Source organism: Eubalaena glacialis, chromosome 8 (assembly GCF_028564815.1).
Source record: "Eubalaena glacialis isolate mEubGla1 chromosome 8, mEubGla1.1.hap2.+ XY, whole genome shotgun sequence".
Taxonomy (NCBI): domain Eukaryota; kingdom Metazoa; phylum Chordata; class Mammalia; order Artiodactyla; family Balaenidae; genus Eubalaena; species Eubalaena glacialis.
The window spans coordinates 94,594,294-94,612,218 of NC_083723.1; the positions used below are offsets into that span (position 1 = coordinate 94,594,294).

Below are 17,925 nucleotides of genomic sequence, written 5' to 3' on the forward strand. Positions count from 1 at the left end.
ATTTTTTAAAATATTGTGTGTGAATTTTAAAGTATTTATTTCATATGCATTGCTGAGCACCTATGATGTGCTAGGCATTTGTGCTGGGTGCTGAGAACAAAATAATGAACAGGTCACTCTTTTAGGCTTTAGGGACACAGCAGTGAACAAGAGAGACAAGATCACCAGCTTCCAGGAGTTTACATTTTAAGGGTGGGAGCACACAATAAATAGGTAAATAAAATAAAAAACAAGATAATTTTTGTAACTCTAATCCTAAGTGTCCCAGGGAATTAAATAAGATATTGATTTAGGAAGTGTGGGATGGGGTCTTTCAAATAGGGTGATTGTGGAAGACCTCTCTGACAAGTTGATATTGACTAAAGATCTGAGGCATAAAGAGATAGTCATGCAAAGATCTGGGACAAAATCATTCCAAGCCCAAAAAAGGAAATTCAATGGTCCTAAAATGATAATATGCATGTCATATTCAAGGAGTAGGAAGAAGGCTATCAAGACCAGAGCCTAAAGTTAAAGGGAAGTGCTGACTATGGTAAAGTGTCGTGGTTATATTCTGAGGACTTCAGGAAGTTAATAAAATGCTCAGCAATCAGAGAAACAGGATCTGATTTTTGCTTTGTGAAGATCATTCTGGCTGCTGTGTGATCAACAGCTGTAAGGGGGAAAGAAGTAGAAGAGAGGTTAGTTCTGAAGTTCAAGTGAGAGATGATGATAGCCTGGAAGAGGGTTTTAGTAGAGGAGCTGATAAGCTGTGAGATTCAGGAAATCTTGGACGCTGAGTAGGAGGGCATACTGATAAATGTGGTTGTGTGGAAGTAAGAAAGAGAAGAAGAATGACTTTTTGGGGGGTGTGTTGGTTCTAGATGGATAAGGAAGGGGACAAAAACTTCTTTTCAGTCAGATTAGGTTTGAGATGTCTGTTGGAAGCACAAAAGATGTTAGGGTAGCAGTAAGACATACGAATCTAGCATTAGGGGAGAGAGCTAGGCTGGAGAAGGGTTGAGATCACCAACAGAATGTATAGATATGTGAGAAAAGAGGACTGAAGTCTAAGCCTGGGAGCACTTTAGCATGTAGATGTCTATTAGAAGAGAAAGAACCAGTAAGGTGGGTGAAAAGCCAAAAAATATGGTGCTACAGAATCCCAGATAATACTTCAAGAAGGAGGGAGTGGTCAACCATGGCTAATGCCACAGGAAAACCAAGCCTGGTGAGAATGGAGAATTTACTATTGGCTTCGGTATTGGTTGGTTTTAAGAGCTCTTTTAGAATTGTAAGGGCAACAGCTGTATTGGAGAGTAGAGAATGGGAGGTAAGGAAATGGAAGCAGAGAGAGTTTTGAGGGGTAGGGAGTCAGGAAATGGTGTGGTAGCTGGAGAGGAATTGCATTCAAAGGGAGTTGTTTGATTTGGTTTTATTTTGGGGGAATCTTAGTAAAGACAAGTGTAATGCTGATATAATTCAATACATCAGAATAGACTGATGATATAGGAAGAGATGCTATTTAGAGAGGGAAAGTGCTTGAGAAGGTAAGAATTTGTGAGATCCAGGACACAAGTAGTTGGGCTGGCTTCAGATTATGAGCTGGGACAATTCTATTCTAATAAAAGGGATGGCAGAGAAAATCAAAACAGATGCAGGTGGTCTTATAGAATTTGTGATGCAAAGCTAACAAGTAAGTTCTAATCTGATTGCATATATTTTCTTTCTGAAGTATGTTGTGAAAGAGAAATCAGCTAGAAAATGGAGAATGGATGGGGAATGGTGGAGATTTGAGAAGAGAAGAGAAAGTATAATGTCTTAATTAATGAGAATTTTCACCAAGGAATAGCTGTAGTATTGTCTGGTAGTAATGAAAGCCCCTATGAAATTTTGGTGATGTATTGGAGGTGAGTACTATGAGCAATGTGGTAAAATTTTATCCATTCAGCTACTCAGGTGAAGATGTGGAGTAAGATGAAAAATAAGTTTAATCAGGGTTGGGCTTTTGTTAGGAGAATAAAATGAAGAAAAATGGGTATATGCTAAGAGTGTTTGCAAGAGAAATGGTTATAGTACTTGACCAAGAATAGGTTAAGGAAGAAATTGTCAAAATGTCATGAGTGAGGGGCCGGGGCAGCCCACCCTCCCCCTGCCCCCACTGCCCACGAGGGCCAGCGTGGGCTCCGGGTGAGTGTGGCCATGGAGGGTTCTCCGGAACCAGGGCCCAGAGGTCCATGGGACCCAATCCCGGGCTTTGAAAAGAGCACAGCACAGCTGGCACTGACCTGGAGCACCATGCCACGCTTCCCCCAGTGTCAGCTGGAGGACCCGGAGTACAGCCAGTTGGAGCACAAAGGTGAGCAGGGTGGGGCTGTATGCTGGGCACCACAGGGTGACCCCCAGAGGCTGGTGTTCGGCCCGAACCAAAGGCTGGCCTCAGACAACCCGTCTGGTGGACTGCAATTTGCCAACACATAACGAAGAAAAGATTGGTTCAAAGAGGGAAAAGCCTGACGGGACCCCCAACCCCCCATGACCACACCCCCGGCCACAGATGGTAGAGCAAATTACGCCTTGGACGGAGGGGCAGACAAACAGCGATCCAGCTCACCGAGCTGAGCTCTATGGAGACCTGGCCTAGTCCTGCCCTTCCTGGAGGTCTCAGATAGAGACGGAGGAAGGAGAAGGGGGCCAGTTATTGCATACGCCCAACTCTACACTGACCACACTGGCCGCTTTCATTTTCCAAGGTGGAGGAAATCCTCGCCATATTAACGGCATGGAAAAAAGAAAGAAGAGGTATCCAACGGCAGAGGAAAGACGCCAATGGACCTGATTCTCTTCACAGAGAATGCTGAAGGTGACCCCCTCCACCCCCAAAAGTAAACAGAACAAAACAGAACAAAACTCATCAGGAAACTCAGTTCGATTGCAGGGTAGAAACTTCATCGACTCTACAGAAATCGGTTGCCTTTCTGTACACTCACAACAAGCTATCCGAATGAGGAAGGAAGACGAGAACGCTGTGGACAATGACGGTAACAACACAAAGAAAATACCTAGGAGTCCATCTAACCCACGACCTACAAGACCCGTAACTCAGAAAACTGGATGACAGACATATCAATGAAAGAAAATGAAAACGATACACACACAACATGGAAAGATAGGTGGTGCTCATGGATCGGAAAAGTCCGTCTTGTGGGAATGATTCCACACCCCCAAGGCAATCCAGAGATGCAATGCCATTCCTCTCAAAATACCCACGGATTTTCTCAGACAAGTACAACCAAGAATTCCAAAATGCGTCTGGAAACACAAAAGAACCTAGAGAGTGTCAATACGCTCTTCGGACAGAAGCACAGACTTCGGACTTCCCACACCGCCTGATTTCCAACTAGCCCGCCAACCTGCCATCATCAAGACATCATGGTAGAGGCACACAAGACATCCACATAGATCCATGGAGGAGAAAGGAGAGCCCAGAGAGAAAGCCACGCTTGTGTGTCTATTCGTCTCTGACAAAGGAGGTGAGAAGGTCCCATGGGGACATGATAGCCTGTGCAATGAATGGTGTTGGGGAAACAGGACCGCTCCATGCACAAGCATCACAATGGATTCCTTTCTCGTGCCACCTACAACAAGAAACTCACACCAAATCGACTACTGCAACGTAAAACCTGAAGCCAGGCCAGGCCTAGAAGAAACCCATAGGCACTGCGTTCTTGGACCTCAGTCTTAGAACCATGTTTGTGGATTGGTGTCCTCAAGCAAGGGAAAGAGAAGCACAGTAAACCCAGTTGGGGCTCCAGGTGATTGAAAAGGTTTTCAACAGCACAGGCAAAGCGTACGCATGACGACAGAGGCAGTGGACCGAATGTGAGAAAACACTGATTTGCAAACGTTGTATCTGAGAATAGCGATCATCTGGAAAACAGACCGAGAAGTCGCACAACACAAGCCTTCGAGACACAAAAACCCTAACCTGACGCTTAACCCTAATAATGTGTGTGTGTAATTATTTGCACTGATAGTTATTTTATACTCAATATACCTAGATTATGTATAATAAACATATTCTATATCAAAAAAATGTCATGAGTGAGAAATAATAGCTATTGAAAACAGTGGTAGAGTCAATTGATTTGGAGTCTCCACAAGCTTGAGCAATTGGTGAAGTAAGAACATTAGAGGAGGTGCACTGAAAAACAGAATGTAATGGTCAAAAAGTATGAAATAAAAATGTTATAGGATAGAGAAATACATAATAACAAGATCTAGGATATCATCATGTGAAGGGATGGCTGGATAGGAAGGAGAAAAATACCATTGACACCAAGGAGACTGAGAAACTGAGAGGTTAAGGTATTGATGAAAACACAGCTGATTTCACTGAATGTTTCTTGCACTTTGGGTCTTTTCAGTCCAATTTACAAAATTGTTGCAGTAAGAACTAATTGACACTTGCCTAGCTCTCTTGGTCAAATAGAAATTGAGAGGTAACGTCTGCTCAATTATTCTGAGTCTAGTCACTAATCACTCAATATTCATTTCTGGGTCAGAAATACCTGGGCTAAATTGATCTGTGAAAACCTTAAACTATTCCATTCAATCTGGGGAAATGTGAAGGACCACCACAAGTGGTCCAAGCTACCCCTTAGCAGCTTCCAAGCTTTCCACCAACAGAAGTTAGAACATGATTTTTAATTAAGCCTATATGCAGTGGTCCTGGGATAAATCTACACTCAAGGTTTTCTGCTTAAGTCACAGCAAAAGAACCCCAAAGTGACTAACAGCACAATCAGTAGATTGCCCCTAAGACTTTGCAATTTCTGTGAGAACTAGAGAAAATATGTAAAATACTCAGCAACGTGCCTGTGACATAGTAGGTGAGACATTAAGAAAAATTATTATTATTGATAAATATCCTCACTTTTGAAGCTTACCATTATGGGCATCTGTTGTTTTAGCCTCTCTAGAATTCATTTACATTTATTTTGGTAACATCTCCTGCTCTCCTGGTTCTCACTCTTAACCTAGATAATTTGTTTTGTGGAGCTGCTTGATTCACAGCTCTAGGGTGGGCCCAAGACCCAGAAAAATTGGCTGACAGACAGATATATGACAGAAATTGCTCCACAAGGAATTAGCCCAGAGATTTAACTGGAACTAAGTGGGAAAGGACGCTCTCCTCTTAAGTTTTTAAGCTTGACTTAATGTATCCACCAGGATGCATTTGGTTATGACAATCAGAAAATCCTGACACAATTAGCTTATAAAATAAAGGAAAAAAATCTTACTTAATGTGTGAAATCCATAGGTAAAGAATTCTCCAGGGGCATATAAGCAGTATTTCTTTGCATTCCGCTTGGATTTTCCTCTCCCTTTGTTTCTTTCATTTTTCCTCAGTTTATTTACCTTCTGGGCAATAAAATGACTACGTAAGTCACATTGTCTTACAACATCATGGAGAGGCAAAACCTTCTCTTTCTTGGGTCTCCTTTAAAGACTGAAGTAAATTCTAGAAGACCCCAGGAACCTGCTCAACCTGCCAGAATTGCAACACAAGCTCATTCTTAAAACAATCTCTGGCAAGGGAAATGGGGCCACCAGGGTTGGCTTAAATTAATCAGAAACTTCCTCTTCCTTGTGAAGGAGTGGATGTCTGAAAAAAAACTGGGTTAGCAAGGAAGAATTGTGTGCATAGCTAGGAATAAGCTGTGATAGTGTCTGCTCAACAGCTGAGAATAAGGCCAGTACAGAACAAAGGCAAAGTTATGGAGGGATGTCCACATACAATATTACTTAGGAATTTATGGATGACATGAGCCAACAAATTCCTTTCATACTTAAGCCCCATATAAGCCAGGTTCTATCATCTACAACCAAAAGTTCACTAGCTAAAATGCTTACTCAAAGCATTCCTCTGAATCTAACAGGTCTTTATTTTTATCCACATGAACTATAAATATCCTTCAGAATTTCCTATCTCTGTTCTACCAGCTATTCTTATACATTCTCTTTTTTTCTGACTTCTTGCCTTTTCTTATGTTGTTCTCTTAACTTGTTATACTTTGCTGCCTTCATGTCTACCTCTTAAAATCTTAACCTTCTTTTATAACTATATCTCAAATATCATCTTTTCCTAAAGCATTCCAAAAATATCTCAATTTCGCATGGTTTCTACTTTAGTCAAACTCCAGGGCAACTCTCTGACTAGCATTAAAAAAAATTATATATATATATATATATATATATGTCATCTACCAAGATTTAATATAAAAATAGCTTTGGTAATAAATATTTTCAATTATTCTCATAATGCAGAAGAAGAACATGAAATAAAGAGAAGTGACTTGCACGATACCTAGCTGACAACCTGGGTTAATACCAAGATCCATATTCTTTCCCTCCCTGCCTCTCAGGTGTGCCTCACTGCACTGCCTCATTATCATGTGGCCTCTTGGTATGTGAATTGTGTCTCACTCAACTTTTAGTTTCCTATAGTGCACGTATTGTGCTTTGCATATAATAACTATTGAATAAATATTTGGTCAATTGAACTGCTTGGGTTTATATCTTGATCTTGATTTATCAATGATTGTTGATTGGTCAACAGCAGATACTTCTTTATATAAGTACAAATAGGCCAGTAGTATCTATCTTTTACATTCTGTATATCAAAAGCAAATTCCCAATAGTCATTGTCACCAGTTTGCACGGAATAAGCAATCTATGCAACCTCTACAAAACAAGTAAGATAATTTGACAAAGAGAATGTTTCAATATACAGTTTCAAAGAAATAAGTACCACATACAAGGAAGAGAAGATTGCAGGAAATTAATATCATTTCCTCAAACCCAGAAGTTGAATACTAGTTAAGAAAACAGTACCCTCATGCTGTGCAATTAGATGGGGAAACTTAGCATTAATAACATATTTATCTAGATAATTAGTCAGATTTCCTATAAATATGCTGCTTGAAATCTGAAGAGAGAAGAGGTAGAAAGAACTGTCACTTCATTCTAAAAAACGAATGAACAAACAGGCAAAAAACAAACAAAAAAACCTTCCAAAAAAAACTAGATTTTAAACCTCATTTGATCTTTGTCTGATAATAGTGGTATTAGTGACTTGTTATAAAGTGGAGGTCCTTTGTACGAGAGAAAAGGAGGAAAGAGATAATTCTCCTTTTTGTAGTCTATTTGGGAATTAATAAAGAAAAGAGGGATGCTTTGTCTAATTTTTTCTTAAAGTTTTAAATTTAAAATGTCCACTGTTAACATTAATACAACTTAGCCCACTGATTTACTGATGAACAGTATCTACACTACACAATATAGTCAGAATTCACTTTCTTTAAATGAAATGTTTAAAATAACAATTAAATCACAGTCTTTCATATTTTTTCTCATGTTTTCTAAAAGGTCTAAAACCATAAACAAACAAACCAACAACAACCCTTCAAACTGTATAGAAAGAGCTTGCACACCCTTTACAGATTCATTTCTAGAGATTAATAAATGAACAATGAGAAGGCAACAGTAATCAAATAGGAGATAAGATATCTCTTCACTGCATATTATTCCAGGAATTTGTGATTTCAACACAGAAGTCTGTCTACATGCCTTAAAGTAGTGTGAGGCTCTTCTACCTTTCTTCAGTTCATCTTTAACCTTTGGTTATTGGCTCAGAAGTAAAGTTATATTTTTGTTGTTATAATTTTTTTCTTTCCTCTATAAGGTGTAGAGCCTCTGAATCTGATAGCTGTTAGTCATGGTAAAATAGTTAAAATTTAGCCATGAACTTATGAGGGTATTATGATATGTTGTGCTTCAAACGGAAATCTGAAGATTTCACAGAAAATGCTATAGCAGACTAGATATATATTTAGATGGGTGTTTATAGAGATTAGGTAGGTAAGTAGATAGATAGATAGATAGATAGACTAGTACACGTCCTATTATCTTCCTCAATAAAATTATGTATCTTTTTTTCTGCACCAATAAATATTTTTTAATATTTATCTATCTTGTACCTGTTTCAAAAGTGCAGAAGAAAACACCACTTACTAATCAAATGAAATTTCTTGTTTTATCATCAGATGCTATTATTGATTTTAATCTCATTGACCTCCTCAGGTCTGGAAACACTTACTGTTCTTTGCATTAGCAGAGGAGAGTCTGTTCCTTCCTCTTTAAAACTTGATTCCATACCGATTATATCCTCAATAACGTCCTCCATCTAGCAAAATATAATACATATAGAATATTGTGCATAATGATAAAAGTTGCACGTCGGTCTGAATTCAGAGAGAAAAATTTTAGCAATCTTTAAAAGTTTTTTTACAATATTTAGATTATATGTGTATCAAAACGCAGAATATTTTAGAACTTAAAATGAAGTAATCCTGACACTCTGATCTGTGTTGCTTTTCCTTGCATTAGCTTACGCCAGCTGGTAGGTGATGGCTGGGCAAATCACCCTGGGTTAGTCCTTTGGAAATTAGTATCTGCATAAATAGAGTGGTTATCATGAATACCTTGAGCCAGAGCTCATATACTTAGCTTGTAGAGAGATGACTTCCTACAAACTTTATTTTTCTTTTAAAATGTTTTGATAGCATCTTATAGTTGGATATTCAAATATCAGTGATCAAACTTTAGCCAATTAGTCCACATGGATAGAAACTACATGGAAATGTATTATCCAACTTTCCCTAATGATCACTAATAATAATAATTACAATACTATCAACAACAATAATAATCATGGACACCTTAAATAGTAACAAACACAGATAATGCAGGAAATGTGGCAGGAGCTGTTCTACATGCTTTGCATGAACTGATGAGGATGATTATAATTTTTGTGACTTTCTGTTTGAATTAAAAAAAAAAGAAAGAAAAATAGGTGAGAACAAGAAGGAGAAGACCATACTCAGATAGACTTTTACTTAAGGGTATGACATAGATATTGTTAAACAATGACATAGATAAAGAAGAAATATAGCTATGTGTCTTAAGTTAGGTGTAACCAAAAAGAGAGAGAGAGAGAAATTTAACCTATCCAATAGAGGATAGAAAAAAAGATGGCAAATAAGGAAACAGAAAGCATAGTAATTAAAAAAATGTGAAAAAAGGTAAGTATTAAATCCTAATGGTAAAGTAATTACAAGAATGTAAATGAGTTAACATAGTGCTCAAGAAATTATCATTCAAATTGGATTTTTCAAAGGTATTGTAATATTTTGTCTATAAGGGACACGTTTAAAATAAAATAATAGAGAAAGAGGAAAATAAAGTGCAAAGATGTACCACAAAAATGACCAAAAGGAAAGCAACAGTAGCAATGTTAATATTAGACCATATAAAATTCAAGATCAAATGTTAAAGGAAAAATAATACCAAGTGACCATGAATACATATGCACCTAAAAAAATCTGTAGCAACAGCTGTCAGAAATCTATGAAAAATAAATTCAATTGTAGTTGAATATTTTAGCTCACCACTCTCAAAATCATAAATCTGAATTTAGCCTTCTCTTCACCTATTCTCTAGGCCATGCCTGGGTCCTACCACCTTCTAGTCTATACCACTCCATTTCTGAAATTTTAAATTCAATTATCTCACTCATCAAATGCAATATTCCATTTAGATCCAATCTAGACCCCCTATGGCAGATCAACTGAACAATTTTCATTATTACTCTCTATGCCTTTACCCTATTATCTTTCTGCCCAATCATCCCTAACTCCCCAGGAGTTCTATCTCTCTACTTCCTGTTAACTCTGAATTCAAAGTAGAATGGTTCTTGCCCACCATTTTACTGAAATTCCTTTTGTTGCTATTTTCTTTGACTGCTTGACTGATAAATTCAATAGATATTTATCAGTCCTTATTTTACTAGACTCAGTCACTACATTTGAGTGTGTGGGTCATTTCCTCCTTCTTTAAACCGGTTCCTTCAGTGGCACCACACTAGTTATCTTTTTACTTTACCTTTACAGTCCTTTTCCTCTGACCACCCCTTAAATGTGGGTGATCTCCTCAATCCCACCCTTGGTTTCCTACTCTTCTCATTGTTTTCATGTTCTTCAGGAGCTTTCTTCCTTATTCAAGTTTTCAAGTACTACCCATAGGCTGACAACTCTTAAATCTCTTCCTCCAGTCTAGATTATTCCTCCTCAAGACAAACTTGGATATCTAGCTGTCACCAGCATCTCCACGTGGTGGTCTCACAGATACCTCAGTTCTAACATGTTCTAATATAAGGCCTCATCATCTCTCACTGCACTATAGAAATAACCTCCCCACTGGTCGCTCCCTCCCTCCAGGCTTCTTCTTCTACATAGTTGACAGAGTGATATTAAAGTCAAATCTGATTATGTCGCCCTAGCCCTTACATTTAAGCCTTTCAAGGATTTGAAATTACTTAACAGGGAGCACCAGCCTTTCTGTGATTTGTCTATTGCCTGCTTCTCTAGTGTGACCTTTTGTCATCACCTGCCTCTCATTTTCTCCTCACCTCATGCTGTTTCCTATTCTTTGCTCATGCTATCTTACTTGGCTAAATTGCCCCACTAGCCATTTTCCTCTAAGTCTACTTGACATACTTCTGAAGCAGAACAGCACTTCTGCACTTCTACATAATAGTATAATTTCTACATAATAGTAAAATTATTTGCTTCCTTTTTTTCCTCTTCCCTTCAACTTAGAGTTCTTGTAGAGTACAGAGGACAAGAAAAACAAGACAAGGAATAATTAAAATATAGCATGTGCTGTAAAAATACTATGATAAGAGCAATTTTTATCCACATGATATAGGTGTTACTATGAAAACTCAGAGAATAGACACCTAATCCACACAGAGTACCCCCAGTGAAAGAAGAAACCTGAGATGAATTTTGAAGAGTCAGTCAGAATTATCTAGATAAATGGAGATTGAATGAGTAGTTGGTAAAGAAAGGATATAAGGAAGGAGAACCTGGACGCTGTGTAAATCACTAGTGAACCATATGGCTGAAGAACAGAGTACCATGCAGATGTGTAATGATAAGTCTGGGTAGGGTAGCAAGGGTTAAGTGTGGAAGAGTCCTGTGTGCCGTGAGTCCAAATTTGAATTTTATCTTGGAAAGACCCATGCTATAAAATGCTTATTCGACTTTATATCGGATTGTCTTGGAGAGCTTTAATCACCTAGTTGCTCCTAATTCCAACCCCCAAATCCTAAATCTATGGATGCTCACATAGATTTATTCTGTGGTAGCTATGATTTCTGGGGTCTTTGAATTAATGAAATGTTCCGTGATGTCACAGGAGGACAAGCATAGAAGAAAGAAACACCAAAATATGGCAACAGCCACCAAATCCTGAGCAATCCCACTGCCCTTGTGTTAAAAACTTCAAAAAATGTAAGCATCAGAGTGACATCACCAAGATGGAACATAGGTAGTTCCTGAATTCACTCACCATCATGAGGAGAACAATTAACATCTATTCAGAAACAAGACACCACTAAGAGAATCCTAGAGCATGGGGGTGAGGCTGAAATACCCCCTGAACCTCAGAGATCAAGGCAGACTGCATCAGAAGGTGAGAGAAGCAGCTACACGTTGACCACATTGACCCTCCCCTAGGACAGTGCAACACTATGCAGAGAGGTCTTCTCTGAGCCGCTGGTTCCTCCAGAGGGAAAAGAGAACCCAGGGCGGACAACCAATCTCCTTCAACATTGTGGGCTGCTCTGTGGGAGCCCCTACTTTGATCTCGCACTATGGGAATTGCAGAGGAATCTATGGGGCCCAGCCACTGGGAATCTGTGACAGAGAACCAGGGAGGGGCTTGCAACAATCAACACACAGATCTTGGCAGACAGTTCATATCTGCCGTGCCTGAGTAGTAAACCCAACCAGCGACATCGTTGGTCTGCAGAACCAAATCAGGGGTACACTTTGACCAGGTAACTTGGGGGGAAGGGGCACAGATCTGACTGATTCAGATCCTCAAAGGAGTTTTATCAGCCCTAGAGCCCATTTGTCCACACCCAGGCAAGGTGCTGAGTCATAGCCTCACCCACAGTGAAAAGTACCTTCCAGCCCCATCTGATCAGAAGAGCTAGTGACAACTCCTGGAAGTTGTGTGGCACAGTGGTGCTTGAGTCAAGAGGCAGGTGGACAGGCAGAGCAGATCACCCACAGAGCAAAGCCAGTACCAGTCATGGGGTCTTCCCAAGCTATGCACAGGCAGGAAGATGAATTCATAGCCAACGGTAGCTCTTGGCCTCTCTCAAACTGAGAACCTCCTTGGAAAATTGAGAATAGTCTGGAGGGCTATTCCTCTGGCCCCAACTGATCAGAAGGGCTAGCAAAAATACCTGAAAGCTTTGCAGCACAGCAGCACTCAAGCTGAGCAAAGGGTAGACAGAACTGATAGTCTGGAGAGCAAAGCCAGCAGCCCTGTTCAGCCAAGGAACTTGGGTGTGGGTCAGCTTGAGTTAAGACAACAAAGAGTTTTACTTGTTTTAGAGCCGCTTCTGCAACTGTGCCTGGGCAGGGAATCCAATTCATAGTCTTGCTCATCATCGAATACAGCCTTCAGCCCATCCAGCCAGGAAACCTAACCAGAACACATGGGAAGTCAACAGTCCCACATACAGTGGCACTTGAACAGAGAGTACAGCCATGGCTTCCTCTATCTGCAGAGCAAAATCAGTGGCCTCACCTGACCAGGGAATTCAGTGCATACTCAGGCCTTATTCAGGCCTCCAAACAATGAACTGCACAGGCCCTGGGCCCTGACCTACTTCCCTGCTAGGACAGGGAAGCTAATTCATAGCCCCACCTGCTACATCCAGTCCCAACCATCTAGTAAGCCTGATCAGAGAATTCAGGCAACTGTGGAGCCCATTCTACAGCCTCACTTGAGTAAGAAACAAAGCCAGCAGTCCTATCCAACTGCTCTCAGCTAGTGGCACAACCCCCAATCCCTGTCTTCAGAGTTCTAACAGTTGCCTCACCCAAATATATCATAATATCAGGCCCCACCTGCCCAAAGGCATTAATGGCAGACACACCCAGAAACCCAAACTGAGCAGACTGGTGAACTGTCTCTGGCAAAGCAAACCTGTAAAGTCTGCAAGAGGAGCCCTATTACTCAAATGCACAGATATCAACATAAGGAATTAAGGATCATAAAAAATCAGGTAAATATGACACCACCAAAGGAAACTAATTAAACTCCAATAACTGACCCTAAAGAAATGGAGATCTATGAACTGTCAGATAAAGAATTCAGAATAATCCTTTTAAGGAAGCTTAGTGACCTACATGAAAACACAGACAGATAACTAAACAAAATTAAGAAATAGAATAAATAGAATAATCTATTATTAATAACCCAATATTTTAAAAAGTATAAATTTTAACAGCAATAACCTAAAGTGTGATGGGGAGAAGAAGTAAAAGTGTAAAGAATACAAATTCTATTGAAGTTAAGTTGCTATCAATTTAAAATAGGGTGTTATAAGTTTAAGTTATTTTATGTAAGCCTCATGATAACCACAGGAAAATCTTATAGTATTGTAATTACACAAAAGAACTCAATAAAGAGGTCAAAGCATATTGATACCAAAAGGCAGAACACAAAAAATGAGAGCAGGATAAGAAACAGGGAATGATGGCACTACAAAATAACCAGAAAACAACTAACAATATTTTATTGTAGTGAGCCCTTATCTATCAGTAATTACTTTAAATATTAATGGATTAAATTCTCCAATTCAAAGACATAATATGGATGAATGGATTAAAAAAAGAAGATCCAAAATGTGCTGTCTACAGGAGACTCACTTTCACCTTAAAGACACAAATAGACTGAGAGTGAAGGGATGGAAAAAGACATTTCAAGTAGTGGTAACCAAAAGAAAGCAGGGGTAGACAGCTTATATTGCTTTCATCAGACAAAACAGACTAAACTAAAAATGGTAAAAAGAGACAAAGAAGGTCATTATACAATGATACAGGGGTCAATACATCAAAAAGATGTAACTATTTATGAGTCCAACATCACAGCACCTAAGTATATAAGGCAAAAACTAACAGAGCTAAAGAGAAAAATAAATGGTATAGTTATTATAAACAATAATAGTTGAAGACTTTTTTACCCCACTCTCAACAATGGATAGATCATCCACACAGAGAATCAATAAGGAAACAGTGGATCTGATCAACACTATAGACTTCCTGGACCTAACAGATACATAAAGAACATTCTATCCAGTGACAGCAGAATACACATTATTCTCAAGTACACATGTGACATTTTCTAGGATAGACCATATGTTAGACCACAAAACAAGTCTTAACAAATTCAAGAAGAATGGAATCATACTAAGTGTCTTCTTTAATCACAATGGCATGAAACTAGAAATCAACAACAAGAGGAAACTAGAAAATTCACAAACACATTGAAATTAAACAACACTCTCCTGAACATTCAATGGATCAAAGAGGAAATTAAAAGGGAAATAAAAAAGTTTATTAAGACAAACAAAAATAGAGACACGACATACCAGAACTTATGGGATACAGCAAAAGCAGTTCTAAGAGGGGAGTTCATAGCAATAAATACCTACATTCAGAAGCAAGAAGGATCCCAAATAGATAACCTAACCCTACACCTTAAGGAAGCAGAAAAAGAACAAACTGAGTCCAAAGTTAGTAGAAGAAAGGAAATAATAAAAATTAGAGCAGAAATAAATGAAATAGAGAACAGAAAAACAATAGAAAAGATTAAGTAAACTAAGAGTTGATTATTTGAAAAGGTAAACAAAATTGATGAAACTTTAGCTAGACTAACCCAGGAAAAAGGGAAAGGACACAAATCAACAAAATTATAAGTGAAAAAGGAGACATTACAACCACAGAAATTCAAAGGATCATAAGGGATAACTATGAACAACTATATGCCAACAAACTGGAAAACCTAGAAGAAATGGAAAAATTCTTAGAAACATGCAACTTATCAAGACTGAATCAGGAAGAAGTAGAAAATGTGAATAGACCAATTACTAGTAAGGAGATTGAATCAGTAATCAAAATTCTCCCAATGAGAAAAGCCCAGGACCAGATGGCTTCACTGGTGAATTTTACCAAACATTTCAAGAAGAATTAACACCAATACTTCTCAAACTCTTCCCCAAAAAATCAAAGAGAAGGGAACACTCCCAAACTCACTGTACAAGGCCAGCATTATCTTGATAACAAAATCAGAAAATGACACTACCAAAAAAGAAAACTACAGGCCAATATCCCTGATGAATATAGATGCAAAAATTTTCAATAAGATACTAACAAACTAAATTCAGCAGCACATTAAAAGTATAATTCATCAGTGATCAAGTGTGATTTATCCCTGGGATGCAAGAATGGTTCAACATATGCAAATCAATTGATGTAGTACATTAACAGAATGAAAGAAAAGAATCACATGTTCATCTCAATAGATGCAGGAAAAGCTTTTGACAAAATTTTACATCCATTTATGAAAGAAATTCTTAACAAATTAGGCATAGAAGGATCATATCTCAACACAATAAAGGCCATATGTGACAAGCCCACAGCTAACATCATACTCAGTGGTGAAAAGACAAAAGTTTCTCTTCTAAGATCAGAAACAAGACAAAGGTGCCTACTCTCACCACTTCTATCTGGCATAATACTGGAAGTCCTAGATAGAGCATCAGGCAAGAAAAAGAAATAAAAAATATCAGAATTGAAAAGGAAGAAGTAAAATGGTCTCTATTTCCAGATGACATGACTTTATATGCATACAGATATTCTTAAAGACTCAGCCAAAATACTGTTAATCAATGAATTCAGTAAAGGTTCAGATACAAAATTAACATACAAAAATCAGTAGCATTTCTATACACTAACAGCAAAATTTCTTAAAAAGAAATAAAGAAATCAATCCCATTTACAATAGCATCAAAAGCAATTAAAAAATAGGAATAAATTTATCTAAGAAGATGAAAGATTTCTACGCTGAAAACTACAATAAGTTGATAAAAGAAATTGAAGAAGACACAAACAAATGGAAAGGCATCCTGTGTTCACAGATTGGAAAAGTTTATAATCTTAAAATGTCAATGCTACCATCTATAGATTCAATACAATCCCTATCAAGTTCCAATGGCATTTTTCACAGAAGTTTAAAAAAAAGAAACACTCCTAAAATTTATATGGAAGCATAAAAGACCCCAAATAGCCAAAGAAATCATCAGAAAGAAGAACAAAAAAGGAGATACCACCTTTCCTGGTTTAAAGTTACACTATACAGCTATAGTCATCAAAACAGTAAGGTACTGGCATAAAAACAGACAAATAGACCAATAGGATAGAGTCGAGAGCCCAGAAATAAACCCAAGCATATATGGTCAGCTAACACTTGACAAGAGAGGAAAGAATACTCAATGAGAAAAGACATTCTCTTCAATAAATCATACTGGAATAATTAGATATTCACATGTAAAAGAATGAAACTGTGCTGATATCTTACACTACTCACACAAAATAACACAAAATGGACTAAAAAAACTAAATGTAAGACCTGAAACCATGAAACTCTTAGGAAAAAACAAAGGAACAAAGCTCCTCAACATGGGTCTTGGTAATGATATTTTGGATATGACACCTGAAGTACAAACAACAAAATAAAAAATAAACGAGACTACATCAAACTAAAAAGCTTCTGCACAGAAAAGAAACCACCAACAAAGTGAAAAGACAATCTGTGGAATGGGAAAAAATGTTTATAAACCATATATCTGATAAGGGGTTAACATCCAAGACATATAAAGAACTCATACAACAACAACAACTACAAAAATGCAATTTAAAAAAATGGGTGAAGGGCCTAAATACATATTTCTCCAAAGAAAATACATGAAAGGCCAACAGGTACATGAAAAGATGCTCAACATCATTAGTTATTAGGGGAAGGCAAATTAAAACCACAATGAAGTATCACCTCATACCTGTTAGAATAGCTATCATCAAAAACATAAGAGATAATAAATGCTGGCATGATGTGGAGAAAAGGGCATACTTTTAAAATATTGTTGAGATTGTAAATTGATACAGCTACTAAAGAAAACAGTATTGAGGATCCTCAAAAAATTAAAAATAGAACTACCATATGATCCAGAAATTCCACTCTGGGAATATATCCAAAGCTAATAAAAACACTAACTCAAAAAGATATCTGCACCCACATGTTCATAGCAGCAGTATTTACAAGAGCCAAGACATGGAAGCAACCTGTGTCCATCCATCAATGAATGGCTAAAGAAATTGTGAAATACATAAATAGGAATATTATTTAACCATAAAAAACAAGGAAATCCTACCATTTGCAACAATATGAACAGGACTTGACAGCATTATGCTAAGTGAAAGAAGTCAGACAGAGAAAGACAAATACTGCATGATCTCACTTATATGTGGAATCTAAAACAAAAACAAAAACAAAAAACCTCATAGAAAAAGAGATCAGAGGAGCTTCAAGATGGTGGAAGAGTAAGATGCGGAGATCACCTTCCTCCCCACAAATACATCAGAAATACATCTACATGAGGAATAACTCCTACAGAACACCTACTGAACGCTGGCAGAAGACCTCAGACCTCCCAAAAGGCAAGAAACTCCCCCACGTACCTGGGTAGGGCAAAAGAAAAAAGAAAAAACAGAGACAAAAGAATAGGGACCGGACTTGCACCTCTGGGAGGGAGCTGTGAAGGAGGACAGGTTTCCACACACTAGAAAGCCCCTTCACTGGCGGAGACTGTGGGTGGCGGAGGGGGGAAGCTTCGGAGCCACAGAGGAGAGCGCTGCAACAGGGGTGCGGAGGGCAAAGCAGAGAGATTCCCGCACAGAGGATCGG

At 38.2% G+C, this 17,925-nt stretch overlaps 1 protein-coding gene across 1 annotated transcript in view; it reads right to left on the reverse strand.

The window, feature by feature from the left end:
* The window catches only part of TFEC (transcription factor EC), a 64,415-nt gene that overhangs the window by 24,427 nt on the left and 22,063 nt on the right, over positions 1 to 17,925 (reverse strand). The window contains exon 3 of the mRNA XM_061197960.1: positions 8,141 to 8,227. Within this exon, the coding sequence (XP_061053943.1) occupies positions 8,141 to 8,227 (87 nt within the window). The remainder of the gene's footprint in view (positions 1 to 8,140; positions 8,228 to 17,925) is intronic.